A 19,985-nucleotide genomic window follows, 5' to 3' on the forward strand; every position below is an offset into this window, starting at 1 on the left:
GACCTAGGGACAAATTCTGAATCATAGGCTCTAGCACATGTGATAAACCTAGTTGTATATAACATAGACAAACAATATTTTTTCCCAAACTTCTGAACATGCGAATTCCTTGGTAATGAAGAATTAGAGCTTTCTTAAAGAAAACGTGATTATGGTTATTCTTGTTGAAAATGACAACAGTTTATACTATCATTTCTCTTTTTGTAGAAAATTAATTACTGAATTATTAGAGTTGATTTTCATTGCAGAAGAGCTCAAAGTGATGGAAACTTGTCAGAAAGGCAAGACAGTGGATTCCGATGCCTGGTGTAAAAGATGAGGAAATATTGTAACAGATTGTTTGCTCAGGACAGTCTGTAGTTGGAGCAAGAGCCACCCAGCCACATCCATAAAATATCAGAGCACTCCTTCAGCTTTTTCTGTTTTCCCAATATGTCCTGGCTTTGCTTTATCTTAAATGACAACTTAGTCTCTTTAAGAGCCCCAGTCACACTTGCTGGTGGCCCAAATCCTTTGGACCTGTGTAGAGGATCATTTCTAAGCAGCATATGCTAGGGCTAGAGTTACTGGATGGCGTGCTCAAAAAATCAGGAATCTTAGGGTTTTACAAAAAATGAAAAAACTCACTAAATGTTGGGACCCTCCCACATGCCTGAATGTCTTGTTACAATGATGACAGCTCAGTAGTAAAATATTCATGCTTCCCTCAAGAGCCTGGTAGGCTTCTGAATCAGTTTGAAGCCCACTGGGAAATCGTTCGAAGATTGTAATGCTAAAACAACACTTTAAAAGGTAAAGTAATAACTTTATGAAAACAGTGCAGTTCTTTATGCCTAGAATCAATGTTTTAGCTTTTATTTTACCCATAAAAGTGGAGACACTGTGGAAAGCAAAAAGCAAGTTTAGCTCTCTGAAGATGAGAGATGGATGCTAATCAATGCTTAGCTGGAGACTGATAAAAGACCACCTGCATCAATGGTTGCCTTCTGTTTGGTTGACTCACTTCTGTCCCAGATGTGTAGCCACAACTGGTTTTAATAAAATAGTTGTCAACCTTGCTTACGAGCTCGCAGTACAGTAGCATGGTTGTATCACATGCGTTGTATAATGGCATGAAAAATGGCAAAAAAAAAATGCTTCACCCCCACAATTACGGCCTAAAAAAAAAAAATCTAAATGTTTAAACACTATGCAGTGTGACAACTCTTTTTTCAGTGATTTATGAATAGGGAGGGGCCCTTTTTATAAAATATTTTCCTGGACAAACTTCTATCTGAATAATGCAAATGAGGGGCTTTTGGGGGAAGTGTTGTCTTGGTACTAAATAGATTCTTTGCCTCCTTTTTTGCCTCTTCTCACAGGTACTGCAATGAGCATTTGTTGTGCCCCCCTCATGTGTTTTGGACAGGCTGGGGTCCATGGGAGCGCTGCACTGCTCAGTGCGGAGGAGGAATCCAGGCGCGGCGTAGGACATGTGAAAATGGTCCTGACTGTCCTGGCTGCAGTGTGGTAAGTAATTTGCAGCTTTCCCTTCAGTAAATATCTATGACCATATGCGATAGATTGCCTTGTGTCCACAGGGCATCTGTATATGTCTGTATGCTCTTCCCCTAACATGAGGTACCAGAGCAGATTTGTCTCTGTGTTGCTCATGTGTGCTGAAATTCACACAGTTTATCAGGCAGAAATATGTGTAACTCGGCTTTTTCGCAATATCATCTAGACAATGAGCTTTCTGAGGCAAGACTGATGCAGAGGTGGATGTGTCCTTGGCAGGTTTATGGTGGTTTTTAATTTTACCACCAGCGTACATAGGAACTCTAGCTATAAGCCCAGGATTCCAGTGTGTCAGATCCTGTACAGCACAGAAAAAAGATGAGTTTAAAATCTAAATGCATAAGGAGTCAATAAATGAATACACATGGAATCACCAGGAAGTGCTGAAGTAAGCTTGAATAGTGATAGTGATCTTAGCACAGCAGCAGCTGATCCATTGTCAGGCTTTGAATCTACAGTGGGACGATTTCAAATGAATAGAAGTGCTTTGTGGATACCCAGTTTATGAAAAGAAACATACGGGAAAGCATATAGGGGCTTTTTCTTATATCTGAATGAATACAAGTGGTAGGTTTTGTGTGATGGGAACATCAAAATGGGGCATTGCTTTCTTGAAGGTGAACGAGATGATGCATAGTAGTATATGGGTGGGGAGAAATGTAGCAGAGACCTGTTCAGAGCAGGATGACATGTTCACCGTGGTAGACTGGGAAGATAACCTTGGTGTGAGCATTCTGGAATGGGTAACACTGTCAAAGCCAGAGGAAAGAAGAGTGTTGCAGGACAAGGAGAAGCTAAAGCAAAATCATAGCAAGTGTAGGTGAATATTGAATTCTAGTGGTGGGTTGTCACTGAAGGGGTAATTATGTGGAAAGCATAACATGGGTGAAAATTTGAAGTGGCCAAAACTGCAGAAGACACATTCCGCTGATGAATGACAGATGGTGGTGTTAATCTCCCCAGTGACCAAGAATGAGCACAGCTTAAAGGAAAAATCAGAGTTTCATTTTAGCCATGTTGTGCCTAATATCCAGACCTAATGTTGCACACTGAGAAACAAGTACTCAATTTTGTTCCAAAATATTAAAGAAGTAGAAGAAAACCACATTTTTTTCACATATTAAACCAATTTTTACATGCCTTTATTTCAGAGACTAAGCTTAATTCTGAGGTTTGTCATCATCTGTGGTCTATTGTTTTGACTGGCAATAATTCAATACTGAAGAAAGGATCATTTGTTACCTTTTTCTAATTTTAAGGTTTTGTGCATTTTCCCAGAGTTTGTTCTCTTTTTAACATTTATCCTGGTGGTAGAATCGCATTTTCAGTAGATTGAAAACATCCAACAGGTTTGTTATTGTCTTTCAGTTGAACTTTGAGAAGTAATCTAATAACTTAGAATTATGCCAAGTTTTCCAAAATATTTGTCTCCCCCTGATGGTACACAAAAAAAAGCAGACTTATGGTCTAGATCTATTGCTAAGCTTTCCTGACTAGCATAGGAAAGAGCACAGTCTGAAGGTTTTCTGTCTTGATCATCCTTGTTTATCCCATACTAATGTTTGTGAAAGAAAGCAGTATTTTGTTTTGCACAGAGTCTTCCCTGGTCTAAAATGAAAAATGCGTAGCTCTAATTCTCTTGGGAAGCTCTATGAGAAACATAGGGAAACCTTTAGAGTAAACATTTCTTAATTATAGCTGATTTGAGATTAATGTTACTGAGGTTTTTATTTTATTAGCAGTCTTAGCATGTTGTCTCTGCTGTGTCACAAAACAGTTACTGGTTCAGCTATGGAAATGTTTGTGGGTTTTTTTATTAATAAGAAAATTATTGTGTTCATGGTTTCAAAAAAGTGCTTAGCTTTGGAGTACACAATTGTCTTGCTAATACTTAGGCACCAATGGAAACCAGCCTAGCTAGAAATGTGAAATTTTTCTATGCCTTCTTGTAGTTGTTGAATGGATCAAATAGTTATATTAATAAAAACCTAATGAATGAGGAGCAGAAATATCAAGACTTGTTTATTCATCAAAGGTTCTTCTGCTTCAACCAAATTTTTGGTTTTATTGTTTTAGGTATATATCCTTGAAACAATTAGAATTATGAATTTTTACCATAGTGAATAAAAGAGAAATTATTATGCCTTATTGCTACTAATTTCCCATCTTTACTGGTTGCAGTAATACTAAACTTAGATAATGAAAGATATTTACTGAATTTGATTTTTTTTCTAAAATCTTTTATTCTGGGTATCTCAGAGCTCTTGGAAAGCTAAAGAATTTCAGGAAAAGTTGCAATGAAAGTGCTAGTAGCCTACCCTGTCTACTGGAGATCAGATCTGGAGTAAAAAAGGTTCTGAGCCAAACTTTCACTGAGTGAACTAAAAGCATAACTGAGAATAGAGTCAAGGATTTAAAATGCTCAGTTCTCCCTTTCAACCATTAGATGATAGCTTTAATCTAAAAGGAGAGTCTCCAGGTTTCTTATTTACCTTCAGTGAGGATGGAATCTGGGAAACTTTCACAATGTTTGAATGGCATGCGTTGCCATAGGTCTTCTGCAACTGTGTAGTTCAGAGTCTGTGGTCTGTAGAGTCAAGTCTTGTGTTTGTAAAAAGTGGGAAAGAAAAATGTGTAGATAGAGGACTGGAGAACCTATCCTTTTAATAAGATAACAACTATGTTTGTCTTCATTTCATCTTGAAATGAAAAGGAACTTTCAACGCATCAGAGGTGTAGGGTAGACTAAATGCTGTCTTGAGACCCCTTTCAACTATGCTGATTCTTTGGTTTTAGAACTATTTTTTGATAGAGGTTTGGAGGAGAAAAACAGCAACAACTGTTTTTATACAGCTGAAGAAGGGAAGTCTTACAGCTTGTTCGCCAGCAGCGTCAGGAGACCAGATTTTATGTCGTAGGAGAACCTGCCTCTCCTGTTTTCCAATCTGCAACCAGGCTGTGAGACTGCAGTATTGCCAATCTTAATCTATTTAGCTGTTTGCATTTTGCAGCTTTTACCATATTCATGGCTGTTTTCTGTGTCCACCTAATAATTTATACCACATAATTTTTACTGAGCATTTTTCCTTCCTTTTAGTTTTTGGATCGATCTTAGCCAGTAATATCACAGCAGATGGCTCCTGCCTATGTTTTGCTTTTTGCATGTTTCTCATCAATTGGTTCCTTGGCTTTACCTGTCTTACAGCAGAAATCAACCAAGACACTTGAATATTTTTTTTATCAGGACTCAGTAGAGAGTTCCCTGCAATTATTGCAAACTTAGAATCTTATGTAATAATAATAATAATAATAATAATAATAATAATAATAATAATAATAATAATAATAATAATAGATTTTTGAGACATATAAATATTTCAAAAAGAGAAAAATATGATGATATTTTAAAGATGCATCTCTCATTGAAGTTCATTCATTACATGAAAATAGATGGCCAGAGACTTAGGACTGAAAGCATTTACACTGAATGTAGAAAAACATAAATCACTATGATATAGGATAATTAGACTACAGAGACTCCTAAAGGTCAAAAAGATGAAACTTGAAATGAAGATCTGGAGCCATAAGGACACGTCAAGGTCTGTCTATTAATCAAAATTGGTAAAGAATGCTTGAAATTGCCTAGTAAGAGATAGGACCATCACAGCCAAATTTAAGAGCAGCTAAGATCTGGTAATAGAAAGCTTAAATGGATCACAAAACAGGTATTACTCTCGTGTGTTCAAGTGGTACGTGCACTGGAGAAGGAAGTATGGAATTGTGTGGACTGTGCTAATATGACTCAGAGGACAAATATCTCCAGATTTTATAGCATACTCAGATAAATTGTACATTTGCTTCAGAAAATGCTTCTTTTCCCCTGAGAAGCATAATCTCAGTTGAATTTGCCTCAGGCCAGTAATAAAAAACCAATTGTTTTTAAGAGTTATTGGTAGAATAAGAAATCTAGATTGAGGCTCAAGTTGGGTGACATACTTTACGTATATTTGTATTTTCATTTCAGGCATGCTAACATACACATTAATTTTAGTTTTTGTATTGGAAGACTAGTAAAGTGTATGTACTTTCCATATACCTAAACAAAACATGTTGGGTTTTGCTCTGGAATAAAAAAAAGAGGAATTTTGTTTGTTTGTTTCTTAGAAAAAGTTACTAGTGATACATTAATCTTATTATTATTATTGCAGTGTTCCATAAGTGTGCTGAACACAAAACTTTGAGAATAAAAAACTATCTGTATTCTGAAGTTTCTGTTATGACGCAAGATGAAAAAAAAAAACAAAAAACAACCAAAAAAATTCTTGAAAAAACAAATGTCAAAAATGTTTTCTTTCATTAAGTTTTTAAAGGGAATTCAAAGATGGAAGCTTTTCAGAAGTACTTTGTCCATCAGAAAGGACATAGTCTGTCTTTAAAATACTTGCCATCTCACAAAACACACTCCAAATTCCTAACCTAGATAAAAGGGACCAGAAAATAAGATTTTCATTATGCTTTTTATGGTTCTTTTTTTAAGTTTCCATTTGGCCTCTTTGAGTTAAAGAAAAATAAAATAATACGTCATCCATTGCAGAAAATGTATTTGCTCAAGCATGAGGTACAAAAAATTCTGCTTTTTCTATGATGTTTGCCTGCATCATAGCCATTCGCTTTTCCAATTCCTTTTTCTGTCTATAATGTAAAGTCTGAATATTAGATTTTTTTTTATGATTTACATTATAGCAAAGTAAAGCCTGTCATTGTTTCTGGATATACTGTTACAATTATAAGCAATGCCAAGTAATTAAAGAGGATAAAACAAAAAAACACTGAAATCAGAAAAAATAGTTTCAGAAAATGCTAACATGTATCAATGGTACAAGTAGTGCTCATCTTTGTCAGTAAAGTGAGTTGTCAACTTCATATGCATAGTCAAAGTAAACATGAAATATAAACGGGTTGAACTGATGTGCATATGTATCCAAATGTGAGATATTCAAGGTAGTCTTCAGCTACACATCCAGTGATCATTTTGCTGTTTGATTTGTTTCATTTTGAAAAAGAGGCTAAACTGCAAGTTGCTTGCTTTCTTGCTTAAAACAGAGCAGTATGAAACATCAATTTTTTGAGAATGTAATTTTTAAAATAATGTAAATCTGAGAAACAAATCTTCAGCTTCTGGAAAACTGTCACAAGTCCACTTCAAGCAATTTAGTTCAACCTGTGACAATTGATACTGACTACAGTCCTGTTCTGAGGCTCCTGCAGCAAGCTCTATCAGAGACTTCCAAGTCACATACGATAACTTCTTTCATGGACCAATGCCAGCTGATTTGAAATCCCCTTCAAATCTAGTTAGAAAGGTTCTCCAAAGTGAGTATTCTCACATTCAACAGCTTTGCTTTGGACATATGTATACCTGTGATACAGATGATGCGTGTTTGATTCAGAAGTCCAAATCTTATTCAAAAAACATAAGAAACAAATTTTACTGTACCTGTGCACAAACGTTCTTTGGGCTTTGGATGTAAGGAACAGCCGATCTGTTCCTCAGGGTCAGGTGACAGTCAAGTGCTTTCATCCACTTAAGGAGTTGTACTGATCAGAGATAGGAGACCCAATTTGCTGCATCCACAATTTCCCACAGTTTCCTAAAATACCAAGTTCACTAGAGTGTGTCCTGTCCCAGTTATTGCTGTTTGTTGCAGTTTTCAGCAGCTCCCATGCTGTAGATGTAGCCTTTGTTATTGTTACATAGAGATAATACCTTACGCCTGGCTATATGAGATTCTGTGTTTGAATTGTGATCATCGTTACTGTATCTCATAACCATAGAAAGCAGAAGTATCTGAAACCTCCCTCATTCTGTGCCCAACAGGCACAGAGTTGGGATCATGGGCTCAGCATTAGGAGACATCAACTTTTTACTTCCCTTTGACTCAGCTGTTTTTTGAATATGAATGAAAATGAGAAAGATATTTAGGAAGAAAGGCTGTTGAGTGCTGAAGTTTTGTGCTGCTCTAATTGTAGAATGAATTAATGAGTGATACTGAAGCTGGAGGATATTTCCTGGGGACTTGTGCTTCATACAGCCTGAGATTTTTTCATTGCCGTGAACCTAGAACATTCATTTATCTCTGGGAAGTAACGTATAACTCTGTCATTGAACACTAAAAATCAAAACAAAAAGTAGATGGCATGGTTTTAGCTTAGTTTCATCAAGTAATAAGGCTTAGAGGATCATGCTGTAGTCTGTCAGGTATTCTTAACCTTTTGCCCATAAGGAAGGAACACATTCCCCCATTACAACTACGCTTGATTGAAGGGCGGTCTTAGATGACAACACATAATTACAAGTTGCATGAGAAACAGTGGCTCAGTAGATGATGAAAACCTAAATTAGTTCCTACCATGAGAGACAGAGTTGCAGCTGAGTCCCTTATTTGGTCCAAGTGGCATCAGATGCTGGTCAATTACTGTACATGTTAGCACAAGTGTAGCTTGTGACCAGCCACTGCATGTCTTTTAATTTTTAACAGGAGGACTCCTAAGTCCTACTGTCAGGAGATATGGAAAGGGAAATGAGAGAAGCAAAACTTAAAAGACTTGAAATATAAACTTATAAAAAATGAGGCTTCATTAGTTCCAGTGCTTATGGATCTACTTATGTAGTATGTTTATTGTGGCTTTATTTGATACATAAGTACTATTTCCATGAAATCAGGACTGACTGAAACAGGGAGAACTGCAAAAAAAATTACAGAGTGATTTCAGGAGACTCAGGGAACTGGTGATTTTGTGGCAACCAAAATGTATTTTGAGGGAATTTAAGACAAAAAAAAGAACAACAGACGTAACACGCAGTGTTTCTACCAATCTGTTCTGAGAGGAAGTTTATTCCTATCCTCCATCTAGCAATCATAGGAGTAGGATACACCAGACCCATCTAATATTTTCTGTACTGTCTCAGAGTCCTGGCTCAACCCAGTAAGGGTCCTGCCTTCAGTTGCAACCAGTCTCAGGTGCCAGAAAGAAGGTAAGGAATAAGACAAAAACTATGTAGACAATTTTGCATATGCAAAATAATCCTTCTTGACTCCTGAAAGCACCTGGCTAAAGGTCAAAATATGACAGTTGGTTATAGTAATTACTACACTATGGTAATGCACCAATTTATAAATGGTAAATGTAATAGATTTATACCGATCACTAATTTGGAAGGAAGAACAAAGTAATCTCTGTCCTGGAGTACTAGAAAGACTAGAGCTGTATTTAATATGTATGTTTGTTTGTTTTTAGAAAGGAAAACAAAGGTAGCAAGCCTCATATCCTAACTCAAGGAAAAGAAAAAAGGGATGCAGGTAGAAATAGGCTGTTTCACCCTATCTCTGCTTTTCAAAATGCTGAACAATTTTAGAGTAAAAATTAATTCAGATGTAAATGGAAAGTGGAGTGCAATCCCTTAAGATATTACCAATATAGACCACTTCATACCTTTTGGGCATTGTTCTTCAAGAAGATAACAGGGATTTCTGACAATCAAAATGGAGCATCTTCAAAGTATATGCTGTTAAATTTGTGATACAGTGTTACAAACCCAAGGTCATCATTAAAGTGATATACTAGCAAGAAGGTGTTGGAGCTAAAAGATGGATAAAGCTAACTGAGCATACCAGTGGGCTGTCCTGGAAGGGGAAATGTCAGATTACTGGGAGGTTACTCTAGATTTCCTAAAGAAATTACGTTAGACAGATCTTGCTTATTAGTGTTCTTAATTTTGATTGAGAAATTTGTACTACATTTGCTGGTGAGCTGAAGTTGTGGTGCATCATCAATACAAAGATTGATTTGTATTGATGTCTTTGAGGGCTGAAGTAATAGAAGTGACTTGTATTGTAATTGCAAAGTAGTGAACTTATTGTAAAATTAACAGAAACTCCTGCTCTCACCGTGAAGCAGTGAGGAGCAAGACAGGAGAATGACCCTGGTGTGTCAGTTGTTTATGATACTAGCTATAAGCCAGAAAAGTTGTGCAGCAGTGAAAAATGTAGATTCAGTTTTAGCATTTGGGATGTTTCAGCAAGGTATTTCCAATAGAGACAAAAAAAGATAGTCTGGGAGTTCATATAAACTAGTCTCGGAAATGATGACTGTAAGAGTCTGGACTCAAGCCAGTTGAAATCACAGTTTTTGTTTCACATATTGCAAGTAATGCGATTTCTCCACCACTGCTGTTATCTTCAAAACTGAGCTTATTTTGAAGCTGAATTTATCTGACACCATTGGATCACTGACTGAAGTCATGGAAGCTTGTTGTGATTTCATCTACAAATTTTCAAAGTCTCTTCCATTACAAAGACATGTCTTTGTAAGTATGCAAAAACCTTAATTTTACTGTAGGCGGTTCAGTAACAACCTTAAGTCATTCCGCAGTAGCAATCAAAATGGGAAAAAATGGTGCATGAAGCATGGCATTGAAAATTACCTCAGAAACATGACAGAGCTGTTACACAGAATTGTTCTGTAGCAACGTTTAGTGTTCTTAAAGCCTATGGCAAGGGGTGGAAGAGAGCTGAGCCATGGAAAATATCCTAAAGAAGGTAAATCAGTGTAGGCAGGGTTCTAGTGTATAAAGGACTAGTATATAAGTTAATGAGAGATTTAGAGAGGGAACACTGGGATTTCTGTGCACTCTGTATTGCAATATACTGAATTTTAAGGAAATACGAAGCCAATTAAAGGAATTAATTTCTGTCCAGGGCATCATTATATGATGTAACTTGTTCCAAGAAATTGTTGAGGCTTAAATCTTTAGAGTCAAGAACAACCCCACACAACTGAAATTGTGCAGGATATCAAGATGAACTAGAATTATAATAGCAAAAAAAAAAAATTACATTTTAGTATAGTAAATCACATTTTAAAGTTTTAAATCTTTTTCTGAATATTTACAATCGGATCAAGAGCTGTGCTTTGGGCATTCTAGTTATTTCTGTGCTGTACTTTGACAATAATCAAGGACAACATCTCTGATCTAGAATGACATTTCCAATGCTCCTCTTTCTAAGTGTTGAATCAGCTTACAACAAATTGTCCCTCTGATTTATTTTGTTCCTTTTAGGTTTAGCCACCTGTAGTTAAAATGCAACAGTGCAAATATAGTGATTGTGTTTATACATTTTATGAAAAAGCGTGCTTACATGTAGACCTGATAGTTAACATGAAAGAGAGTTTTGTTTTAGTGTTCTTCACTTCAGCCTCAGTAAATTGAGGGATGGGTGAAGCCTGAAAAAGTAATATGCTCTGTTGCCATTATAGAGGTAAACATACATTTTAATTGTTTATTTGTAACTTATTTTGTATCTTCAGGACATAGTGGCTCAGCCCGTTGCAGCATTTCGAAATAATAATATTTAGTCCTGAATACTCCAGTAGATGGGATTGTATTCTTCATGTCTGAGAATATAAGCTCACGCAAACACTGAGCTCATTTACCAGCACACGGTGATTTGCCCGTGCAGACTGAAGGGCAGGATGTAGTTTCACAGCCCCCCTGTCCAGGACCCCTTATGGTACTTGAAAGCAGTATCAGATAGCAAATTTCTTTTCTGCCAGAGAAATGTTGCTGAAAGAAAAATTATTAATCCTGCAGATTCCAGAACAGAGTTTTTCCTCATTCTACAATACTTGTTACATCATCTGAAACATCAGAAAGGTGAATTAATTTGAAGTCATAAAAATAGGCCTTTCAGTTTACATTATGAAAATCTCGAACTCTGTTTCTTATAACAATTTACAGCATGAGAGATCAGTGAATCATTTACTACTTCGTGAAGATAAAGGAGTCGATCTATCTTTTGTTTGAAATTGGTAAAGCCCCTATGCAGACTGGGAGCGATCCAGAAATGCAGTTCGTTCTTTGCTTTGTCAGAGAGGCTCTAGGTGGAAACAAGCAGCTGTAGACTCTACCTTTATTTTTCAGCTATCTGATTAATAGGAAGGACAGACTCACTTTGATCTGTTTGGGCTTTGGATCAATTTCCAGAAGGAAAAGTGGAAAAGAAATGGTAGAGTTGACATGCAAACTCTGCTAGCAATGTACTCACATTTAAAGTTAAGAGGAGTTCACCAGCTCCTCAGCTGGTATAAGGTGATAAAACCCTATTGATTCTCTTAGGGTGCACGAGAAAACTTGGAAGTTACAGCTTGACATATTAATTTCCAAATTGTGAACAATTTCTGCAGAATAAGACAGTACTAGGAGATCTTAAATGCATTCTTGGTCCCTAGCTCAGGGTACACTCATCAGCAGCTCCTCGTGCAGTTCATCCTGCTTTGCGGGGGGCTGGGTGTCTCTTCCACAACATTGGAGAAGAAGAGACTGAGGGGAGACCTCATCATGGCTACAGCTTCCTCACAAGGGGTGGAGGAGCGGCAGGTGCTCATCTCTTCTCTCTGGCGACCAATGAGGGAACCCGAGGGAATGGCAGGAAGATGTGCCAGGGGAGGTTTAGGTTGGACATTAGGAAAAGGTTCTTCCCACAGAGGGTGGTGGAGCACTGGAACAGGCTCCCCAGGGAGGTGTCCCGGCCCCAAGCCTGACAGTGTTCAAGAAGAGACTGGACAAGGCCCTCAGACACATGGTGTGACCTGTGGGGTTGTCCTGTGCAGGGACAGGAGTTGGGCTCGATGATCCTTGTGGGTCCCTTCCAACTCAGAACATTCTATGATTCGATGCCAGCTGGGCGTGTGCACAACTATTGAAGAGAAACAGGCTCTGTCAGAGATAGTACTTGAACCCCATTTTCGTTGTGGACTAAAGAGGAAAAGGGAACTTAAATCTCTCCCCAGATCCTATGGCACTACAGCTACTTTGTCAATTACTCAGGCTGGATTGCCAGGCGCCAGCTCTGCTATGAGACTGTTATGTAGCCAACATCTGCGCAGTGCTCAACACGAGACTATTCTTTGTGATTGCTCCTTCACTCACAAGCAACTCCATTTTTAGTTCACGAAGGTTATTTATGAAGGTAGTGGCAGATTCCAAGATTCTTTTCCAAAAGCCATTTGGATGTCGGCACTTGTGAGGATGTTGTATACGGCTCAGATCTGCAATGTGGGAGCTTGGATAGTTTGGCTCTGTCAATTTACTGTTCTGGTAATGCCATACTACTGTGGATGTACCTCTTACTAGCAAAAATTGCAATTCCCACACCTGAGTTTATTCTGTCCCCAGCCCAATCAACACAAACTATACGAAAAACATGAGAATTCATCAACAGACCCACATCGCTCTGTGTTGCCTGACTTAACAGCCATGAATGGCGTGGGCCAGCAGAAGTCCAGAGAGTGTATCTGCCTGTTACTCTATCTAGAAAATCAAGACCTATAATCCTGCTTTAATCCGAAATGAAGTATGTTCACTTTATTTAAAGCATGAAAAGAGATTCAGTCAGAAGTTTTAAAAATTTTCAGGCAGTTTCTCACAAAATTAGAATTCTGCTATATGCTATCACACAGAGGCACATAACCCTCTTTGCGAATTCACTAAGCTCCCTATTAAAAATAGTTAAATTATGTGTCCTATCCCTTACGAAAAAGCTGATCCAGAATCCCCATTCACATGTTGAAGCATTTGTGTGAGATAGTTAGGCAGCATGAATATTTTGTTAAAGAGGTTTTAAAGTACTTAGAAAAAGAAGTAATATTGGTGCATATAAGCTGCTTCTGAAATTGAGGGCTAAAAGGAATACTAGACATATAGTGAAATCTAGCATCAACAATTTGGTATGAAGCATAAAAATGATTCATTACACAGAATGTGAGAAAAAAAGTAAATGATAGATTATAGGAATTAATCTATCCAAAACCTGGCTGGGGGTTATAAAAATGTAATTTTGGAAAAAAGTAAAGAATGCAGTCTAGTTTTTGGTGCCTTTAGTTAGGGAAATGTTTTCGCTTCTTTTGCTTTCAGAATTAATAGCATTTTATTTACTGGTTAGTTTTGTAAATAAAACTGAATAAGTCTAACTATATGAGCTGTCCTAATTATAAGGTCAAATCTGACTTGCTACAATAGTCCCAAAACATCAAGAAAAACTAATTTATGTTGCCTTAAATTTCATAGGAAGTATTAGCAGGATTTTTTGTGTTGTGAGAGGCAGGTAGGGTGAAATGTGCAGAAGAAAGAAAAATTTACATCACAAGAGTGCAAGATTTTAAAAAAAGTATTTGTTTAGGCTGAAGTCACAGAAGGGCTTTGCCTAAAATAGTCAGACAAATAGAGATGAAAATGGACTATTAATCTCTTGCCTTTCACAAGATAGGCACCTTTGGTTATCTGGAGGAAATTTATTGACGAGTTTAGTTCTAAGAACTGCATTCTGCCCTCTGTACCAGCCTGATATAGACTGTGCACTTCCTTAACTGTATACTTATCCTTTCTTTTTTCACCTGCAATACCCCCTTTAGATTGCTTTCCTGAAAGTAGAAGGCATTTTAGACACTACAGTACTTCCTGTGGTGTTGAACGTGTTTAACCATGCAGGACCCAGCACAGACCGTGTTGGACACCTTCTATTGTGAAAACTGACCATTTATTCCTCTCTTCCATTTCCCATCTTTTAAGCAGTTAATTGCCTGTGAAAGAATAATAGCTTTTCTCTTAGCTTATGGCTGCAAGTTTTCTTAAGACACTTTGAGAGATGTTGTGAAATGTCTTCTTGAATTCAAAGTAAACTGTATCAACTTGCCTCCTCTATCCATATGTTTGTTGACTTCTTCAGAGACTGATAGGTTCATGGCTTCCTTTTACAAAAAAGCAAATTCTGTTCTTCAGCAGGTCGTATTTGTACATGTGTCCACTAATTTCATGCTTTATTATGATTGCCCCCGATTCAGATTTCATGCTCATTGTTTCACAGTTGCCCTGAGCTTCCTGAAGTATTCAAAAAATGGTGGCACATTTACCATCTTCCACGCCTCAGATAGGAAGGGAAATTTACGCAAGAAGGTGTGTGTCACTAGTATCGTTTACTTATTTCCATTTCGTTAGTTAAAGTCTTTGTTGACATTTTTTGTCCATTTTGTGTATTTGTTCTGTAACATCTTCAACTAACACAGCCTGCTCTGGTCCTGCCATTTCTAAATGTCCCTTGCATACCTTCATAATCTATGGGGCCCTATAGCAATCTTTCTGTCCCTGTGGTGCTTGAAATATAGGATTGAGTTTTAGCTTTTATACCTTTCTAAGTTCCTCATTGAATTATTTTCTGGCCTCTCACACTGTGTTTTTACATGTAATATTCTAGATTTCACTATTCTTTCCATTCATTTTTCATTTCTACGTGCAGCTTTTTGAAGAGTGGTTCATGCTTTTAATAGCCTTTCTCTCCCTAGTGTTTAGTTCTGCTGGTTTAATTTTGCCATTCCTCAGATTTCTTGGTTGACAGCAAGCGTTTCCTTTCTGCCTCTAATACAGCAGTCATGATGAGCTTCCCTGCTATGGCATTCTGCTGTTTCATGTCCATGATTCAGGTCCCTCATCAATAGTTCTACTGAACTTGACTATCTTCTTTGCTCATTTGTAGTGCAAAGAGGTCGGGGACTAGCCCCTTAATACTTTTCTCTTGACTGAGGTCACCTCTCAAGAGAGCAGAAAGCAGAAAAGAAGATTCTTTTATGTTTCTCTGGAAAAAAATAGTTGACCAAAATACAGTTATTTTTGTCATTGTATTCATATTTCTTAACGCTGGGCACCTAAACCAGGAATCTAGTCTACTCAGTCAAAAACAAATATGAGTTCCTGCAGGGAACTTTTTGGAACTGCTGAACTGGGCAATAGCTATATTACACTTAAAAACCTCAAAACACCCCCTCCCCACTGCTTGCACTCTGATAAGCTTATGGTGGCTATGGGAGGTCAAGCAAGATAATAATCAGTACACGATCTCTGAAAGTCATGGACCATTAGCTCTTCAAAATCACGTTACACTTCATATGGAGTCAAACTGACACACAAAGTGGTTTTAGTGCTTGATAGTCACTGCTAAAACAGGGCCTCATCCAAAAGGCATTGAAGTCAATTTAGTCTTCCTTTGATTTCAGGGGCATCTGGGTCAGTCTCAGACTTTCCATCATTCTGACTGCTTTTTAATAAAGATAAGGACTTGCTCATAAATGGATTCCCAACAGTCAAAGAATCGGTTAACATTGCCATCACATAATTTCTTTATGAGTCTGATGCTGGAAGCTTTTGTTTGTTGGCTGATTTAATTGTCTTTTTAGGCATCTTTTTCTGTCTACACAGTTCAATGAGTATAACCAAGTTTTTTGTTTGTTTGGTTGGTTTGTTTTGTTTGTTTGTTTGTTTGTTTTTAATCTAGCTTAATACTGTGAAATTGTCACTTGTGAAGATCCACTAAAATACATGTCCGGTGAAGCTTTAAAGTTGCCATGTTCTTTTAGCGAAATGCCATTAAAGGCTGTGGGAATATGAACAGTCCCTGATGAATTCACTTTCCAACTCTGTAAATGCACAAAATCAAGTACTTAATCATTGGAATAAGGAACATGATTAAAAAAATAAAAAGCTCGAAATCCCACAGCTGGAGCACAGATGCCAACAAACATAACTTTGATGCATCACAGATGATTTTGAATACAAAGCTGTTCCAATTGATTCCTTCCCAACATTTTCCTTGGAAAAATGTAAAGTGCTTTGTGGTTTGTTTGTTGTGGGTTGTTTTTTTTCTTTTCTTTTTTTTTTTTTTTAAGTGGTGAAGAGATTATATGAGTTCATAAAGAAAGGATTCTCATAAATTGATACATGCTTATTTGATTCCATTAATTAATGTTAACAAACCATATGTCTGTGTATTTTTTAGTGTACAGTACAAAAGCAGTATAATTTTCAGGGCTTTTCTGGATGTGAGTTTTGAAAAGTAAATGAGGAAGCAATAGTTATGCTGGGATAGAAAACTCTTGAAGGTCTAACTCTGCAGAGTTTCTACTATGTCAGAAGACCTTTTTTTAACCTCAAAAAGGTAGATGGGCCTTTAAAGGCCACCCCTAAAACTTTCCAGTTAAAATCTAACAGTGGAGTCCAACTTTCAGTTAGTGTTGGAGTTAGAGAAGATATGTATCCATATATATAGGTATATATATATGATGTATTTTGGGTTGTAAATGCATACTTCTTAGATGTGTGTATGCTCAGCACTATTCATACATGATAGTTGAACGTATTTTAAGCTTTTAGTGAGAATCAAGAACACAGCCATATTGGGAGTGTAGAAGAGATAACCACATTCTGGGGAGTAGCTTAATCACGGTTGGTCTGGATGTCTGCTCGAGGTAAAGGATACTGAAGGAGGCTGCAAAACTGATCACAAAACATTTTAAAAGATTTTATAGCTTTGACTTGACTGAATCACTGCAATTCATTACTTCACCTCTTTCAGTTTTTGGCTTCGTTCTCATTTCTCTTATTTTTAATAGTATCAATCCTTGCATGAGCTTGGGATTATTTCATTCATCAAAAGGAGCAAAGCATGAATGACTTCTATGAATTACTGCCAATAAAATTTTCATCTTGGTCACTGTAAGTCCTGTACAGTCCCAACTATAATTGAAAGCATTGCCTAACAAGACTTTGAATCATTATATTGGCAGTATTCCAGGTTACACATGCAGAATACACAAAAGACAACATTAGGAAACATAAAGTTTACCCTAAATGTCTTGTTTAATAATGACACTGTTATTTTCAGATGAAGATCCAAGGAGCAATAACTGTAATCCCTGTTGTACTGGAAGTGCATCTTCCTGACTTTCTGAATTATGATGTCCCCATTTTCTCCCCCTTAAACTGTGTCTAAGACAGAACAGTGGCATTTGGACTGTACTGTAATTAATATTAAAATGTTCTAGGTTTAGAGAAAGAATTCTCAACACATTTTTAAAATTCAGAGCGTTTTTGAAATGGCTTCAAAATTACAAGTAAATCTGAAGAATATGTATTGATGAGGAAGAGGCAAATGAAACAGCTGAGAGTGTCTGATGAATGCAGTTCTACCTATACTAGCACAACCTACAGCTTCATAGTTCACTATGCACTTATCACAGCATTGAACTGTGTATTAGTATTGAACTAAGGAAACTAGAGCTGGATTATGCTGAGATTTCACTTACTATTCTCTTCATCCCACTACCTAAAATGTTTAACTTCCTGGACAGGTTTTTCGTTTGTAAAAATCATTACATGCTAGCTGTTCACAACATAACAAATGAGATAAATAATTTCACCCTTTTCGACAAAAAAAAAAAAAGGGGGAAAATATTTTTCACTCACCACTGCCTAAGCCTTTAATGGGATAGGTTTGTCATGAGAAGTGCTGGAGCAGAACTTCCCCTCCCTCCTCTGCTAATCTAAGGCTGGCTGCCTGCAGATGAAGGAGTAGCTCTACCGGATTCAGATTTCATGCTCATTCCTTACCTTATGATTTACAATATTCCCCTTGACTGGGTGGTGATGAGGGTTCCTTCTGTCATTTTTCTTCACTCCAGCACTGAAATTGCATTCTATGAATGAGAAGTCTGGTTTCTATTCTTTTCTGAAAATGGTATGAAAATGGAGGCTGAATAAAATAAAAATTTGAAATGTCAGTCTCTGCCTCACAACAATTCCCAGACCTTCATGAAAATATCTGAATACTCAGAAGCAAAATATGACCCTTTAGAATAGTTGTCTTTGTTATTGTCCTAGGTCTCCATTCTAAAGAGATTTCCATTTTATGGTCCTATCTGCTTCATCTGTATTAGATTAGTATATTTACAGTATAATCACAACCAGGCAAAAATTGTCCCTTTAAAGTCCTTTCTTAACCATAAATAGAAAAATGCACTGTAGTTTTTTTTATCCTGTAAATCAAAAAGAGTGTTTTCCATTTCTTCATTATGTATTCTAAGTCCCTCTACAATTCTTAACAATTTTCTTTGCTCCTGATACTCACCACTAGAAGAACATCTGCACACAAGAGAGAAGGAACAGAGAACTAACCAATATTGTTATCAGTTTGAGTTCATTATATCGTTAATGCACATGAGTGCATTCATACTTTTCCTGAAGTTTCACTTTTTTTTTTTTTTTCCCCCTAACATAAATATCCTTTCTTGCATTTGGGATGCTTTCAAGAACAGCATAGATTTACATATTTGTCCATGCATATTTTGACCCAAGACACCTAGCTGTGTAGGATTTGAAGACTTTTTTGTCCAGCAGTGTCTGGGTTTTTGTTTCATATTTTCTGTCATAATCTCATAGTTCTGGATTGAAATGTACTGGTGTTTGACATAATTTTGTTGACAATGGTAAAGTCTTCATTAGAATAACAGCAAAGAAGCATGATTAAAAATAAAAAAAAAAAAAAAGAAATTATGAATTTGCAAGCTCAAGCATTCCACTTCTTGATCTAATGAAAATAAAAATTAATGTTTCCCATGAAAATTTAAAAATACCTTTAACCATACAGTATGTTATGAGGGGTCCCAATAGAGGCAATGTATTATCTCTTCCTTTTCTCCTCCTCTCACTCCAAGTCCTTCCACTTACAAATGCTGGTAAAATATTTCCCACTATATGGAAAATGTGGAACTGTGGTCACCTTCAAGGAGAGTGAATCCCTCTAATTAAAACTGTGAAAAAATGAAGTTACAGCAAAGATGTATGGCGTAAAGATAAAGTTAATTCTGGATCAACAGTAAAAATACATACCTTGATATATATTAAAAATACCCTCTTGCACTTGCATTCCTGATTATAATATCAAATTTGGATATCAGGGAGGATAATATGCCTGTTAAAAAGTGCTTTGAACTTAGCTTTTGGTTAGGGACATTCTTCAAGTTTTGGGGTTTTTTTTTCTAATCTAGCAAGGTCAATATCTGATGTTTCACCTTTCTTAAACCCTTCTGTCCCTGGATTAAAGGTTACAAAAAGCCCTAGAGATAAATAAACAAATATGTAAGCATTAGAGCAGAGGGACATCGTGGTAGCTTACATCTTTCTGCTGCAAGCTTTGAAGTTACCCACAATTGTTGAAGAACTCGTATCTTAATCAATTCAAATGTGTTAGTATCAATGTAAGGATCAAGAAAAAAAATTCGAAAACAGTTACTAGAGGGAAATGTTACTTTTGCAGCAAGACATCTGTTATATTGTGTCTTGGGAGAGGAAGCTGAAAAATATATGGGCAAGAAAATAGAAAAATCTGTACAATATAAAATAGTACTGAAAAGCCTTTTTATTAACACCCACTTTACTAACACCCTTTAATGCGAAATCTTAGCAGTACACGTTCAGAGGGGTCTGTTTGTTTTCCTATTTTTAAAATATCATGATAGTAACTATAGAAATTGTGTAAAAATTT

The 19,985-nt window shown here is 36.7% G+C and overlaps 1 protein-coding gene across 8 annotated transcripts in view; it reads left to right on the top strand.

Annotated features, from left to right (window-relative positions):
* SEMA5A (semaphorin 5A) overlaps window positions 1–19,985 on the top strand; it is a 330,124-nt gene that overhangs the window by 256,273 nt on the left and 53,866 nt on the right. For all 8 annotated transcript variants that reach the window (XM_065628512.1, XM_065628511.1, XM_065628519.1 and 5 more), the window contains one exon: window positions 1,362–1,509. In XM_065628512.1, coding sequence (XP_065484584.1) covers window positions 1,362–1,509 — 148 coding nt within the window. The remainder of the gene's footprint in view (window positions 1–1,361; window positions 1,510–19,985) is intronic.

This window comes from Caloenas nicobarica, chromosome 2 (assembly GCF_036013445.1).
Source record: "Caloenas nicobarica isolate bCalNic1 chromosome 2, bCalNic1.hap1, whole genome shotgun sequence".
Lineage (NCBI taxonomy): Eukaryota > Metazoa > Chordata > Aves > Columbiformes > Columbidae > Caloenas > Caloenas nicobarica.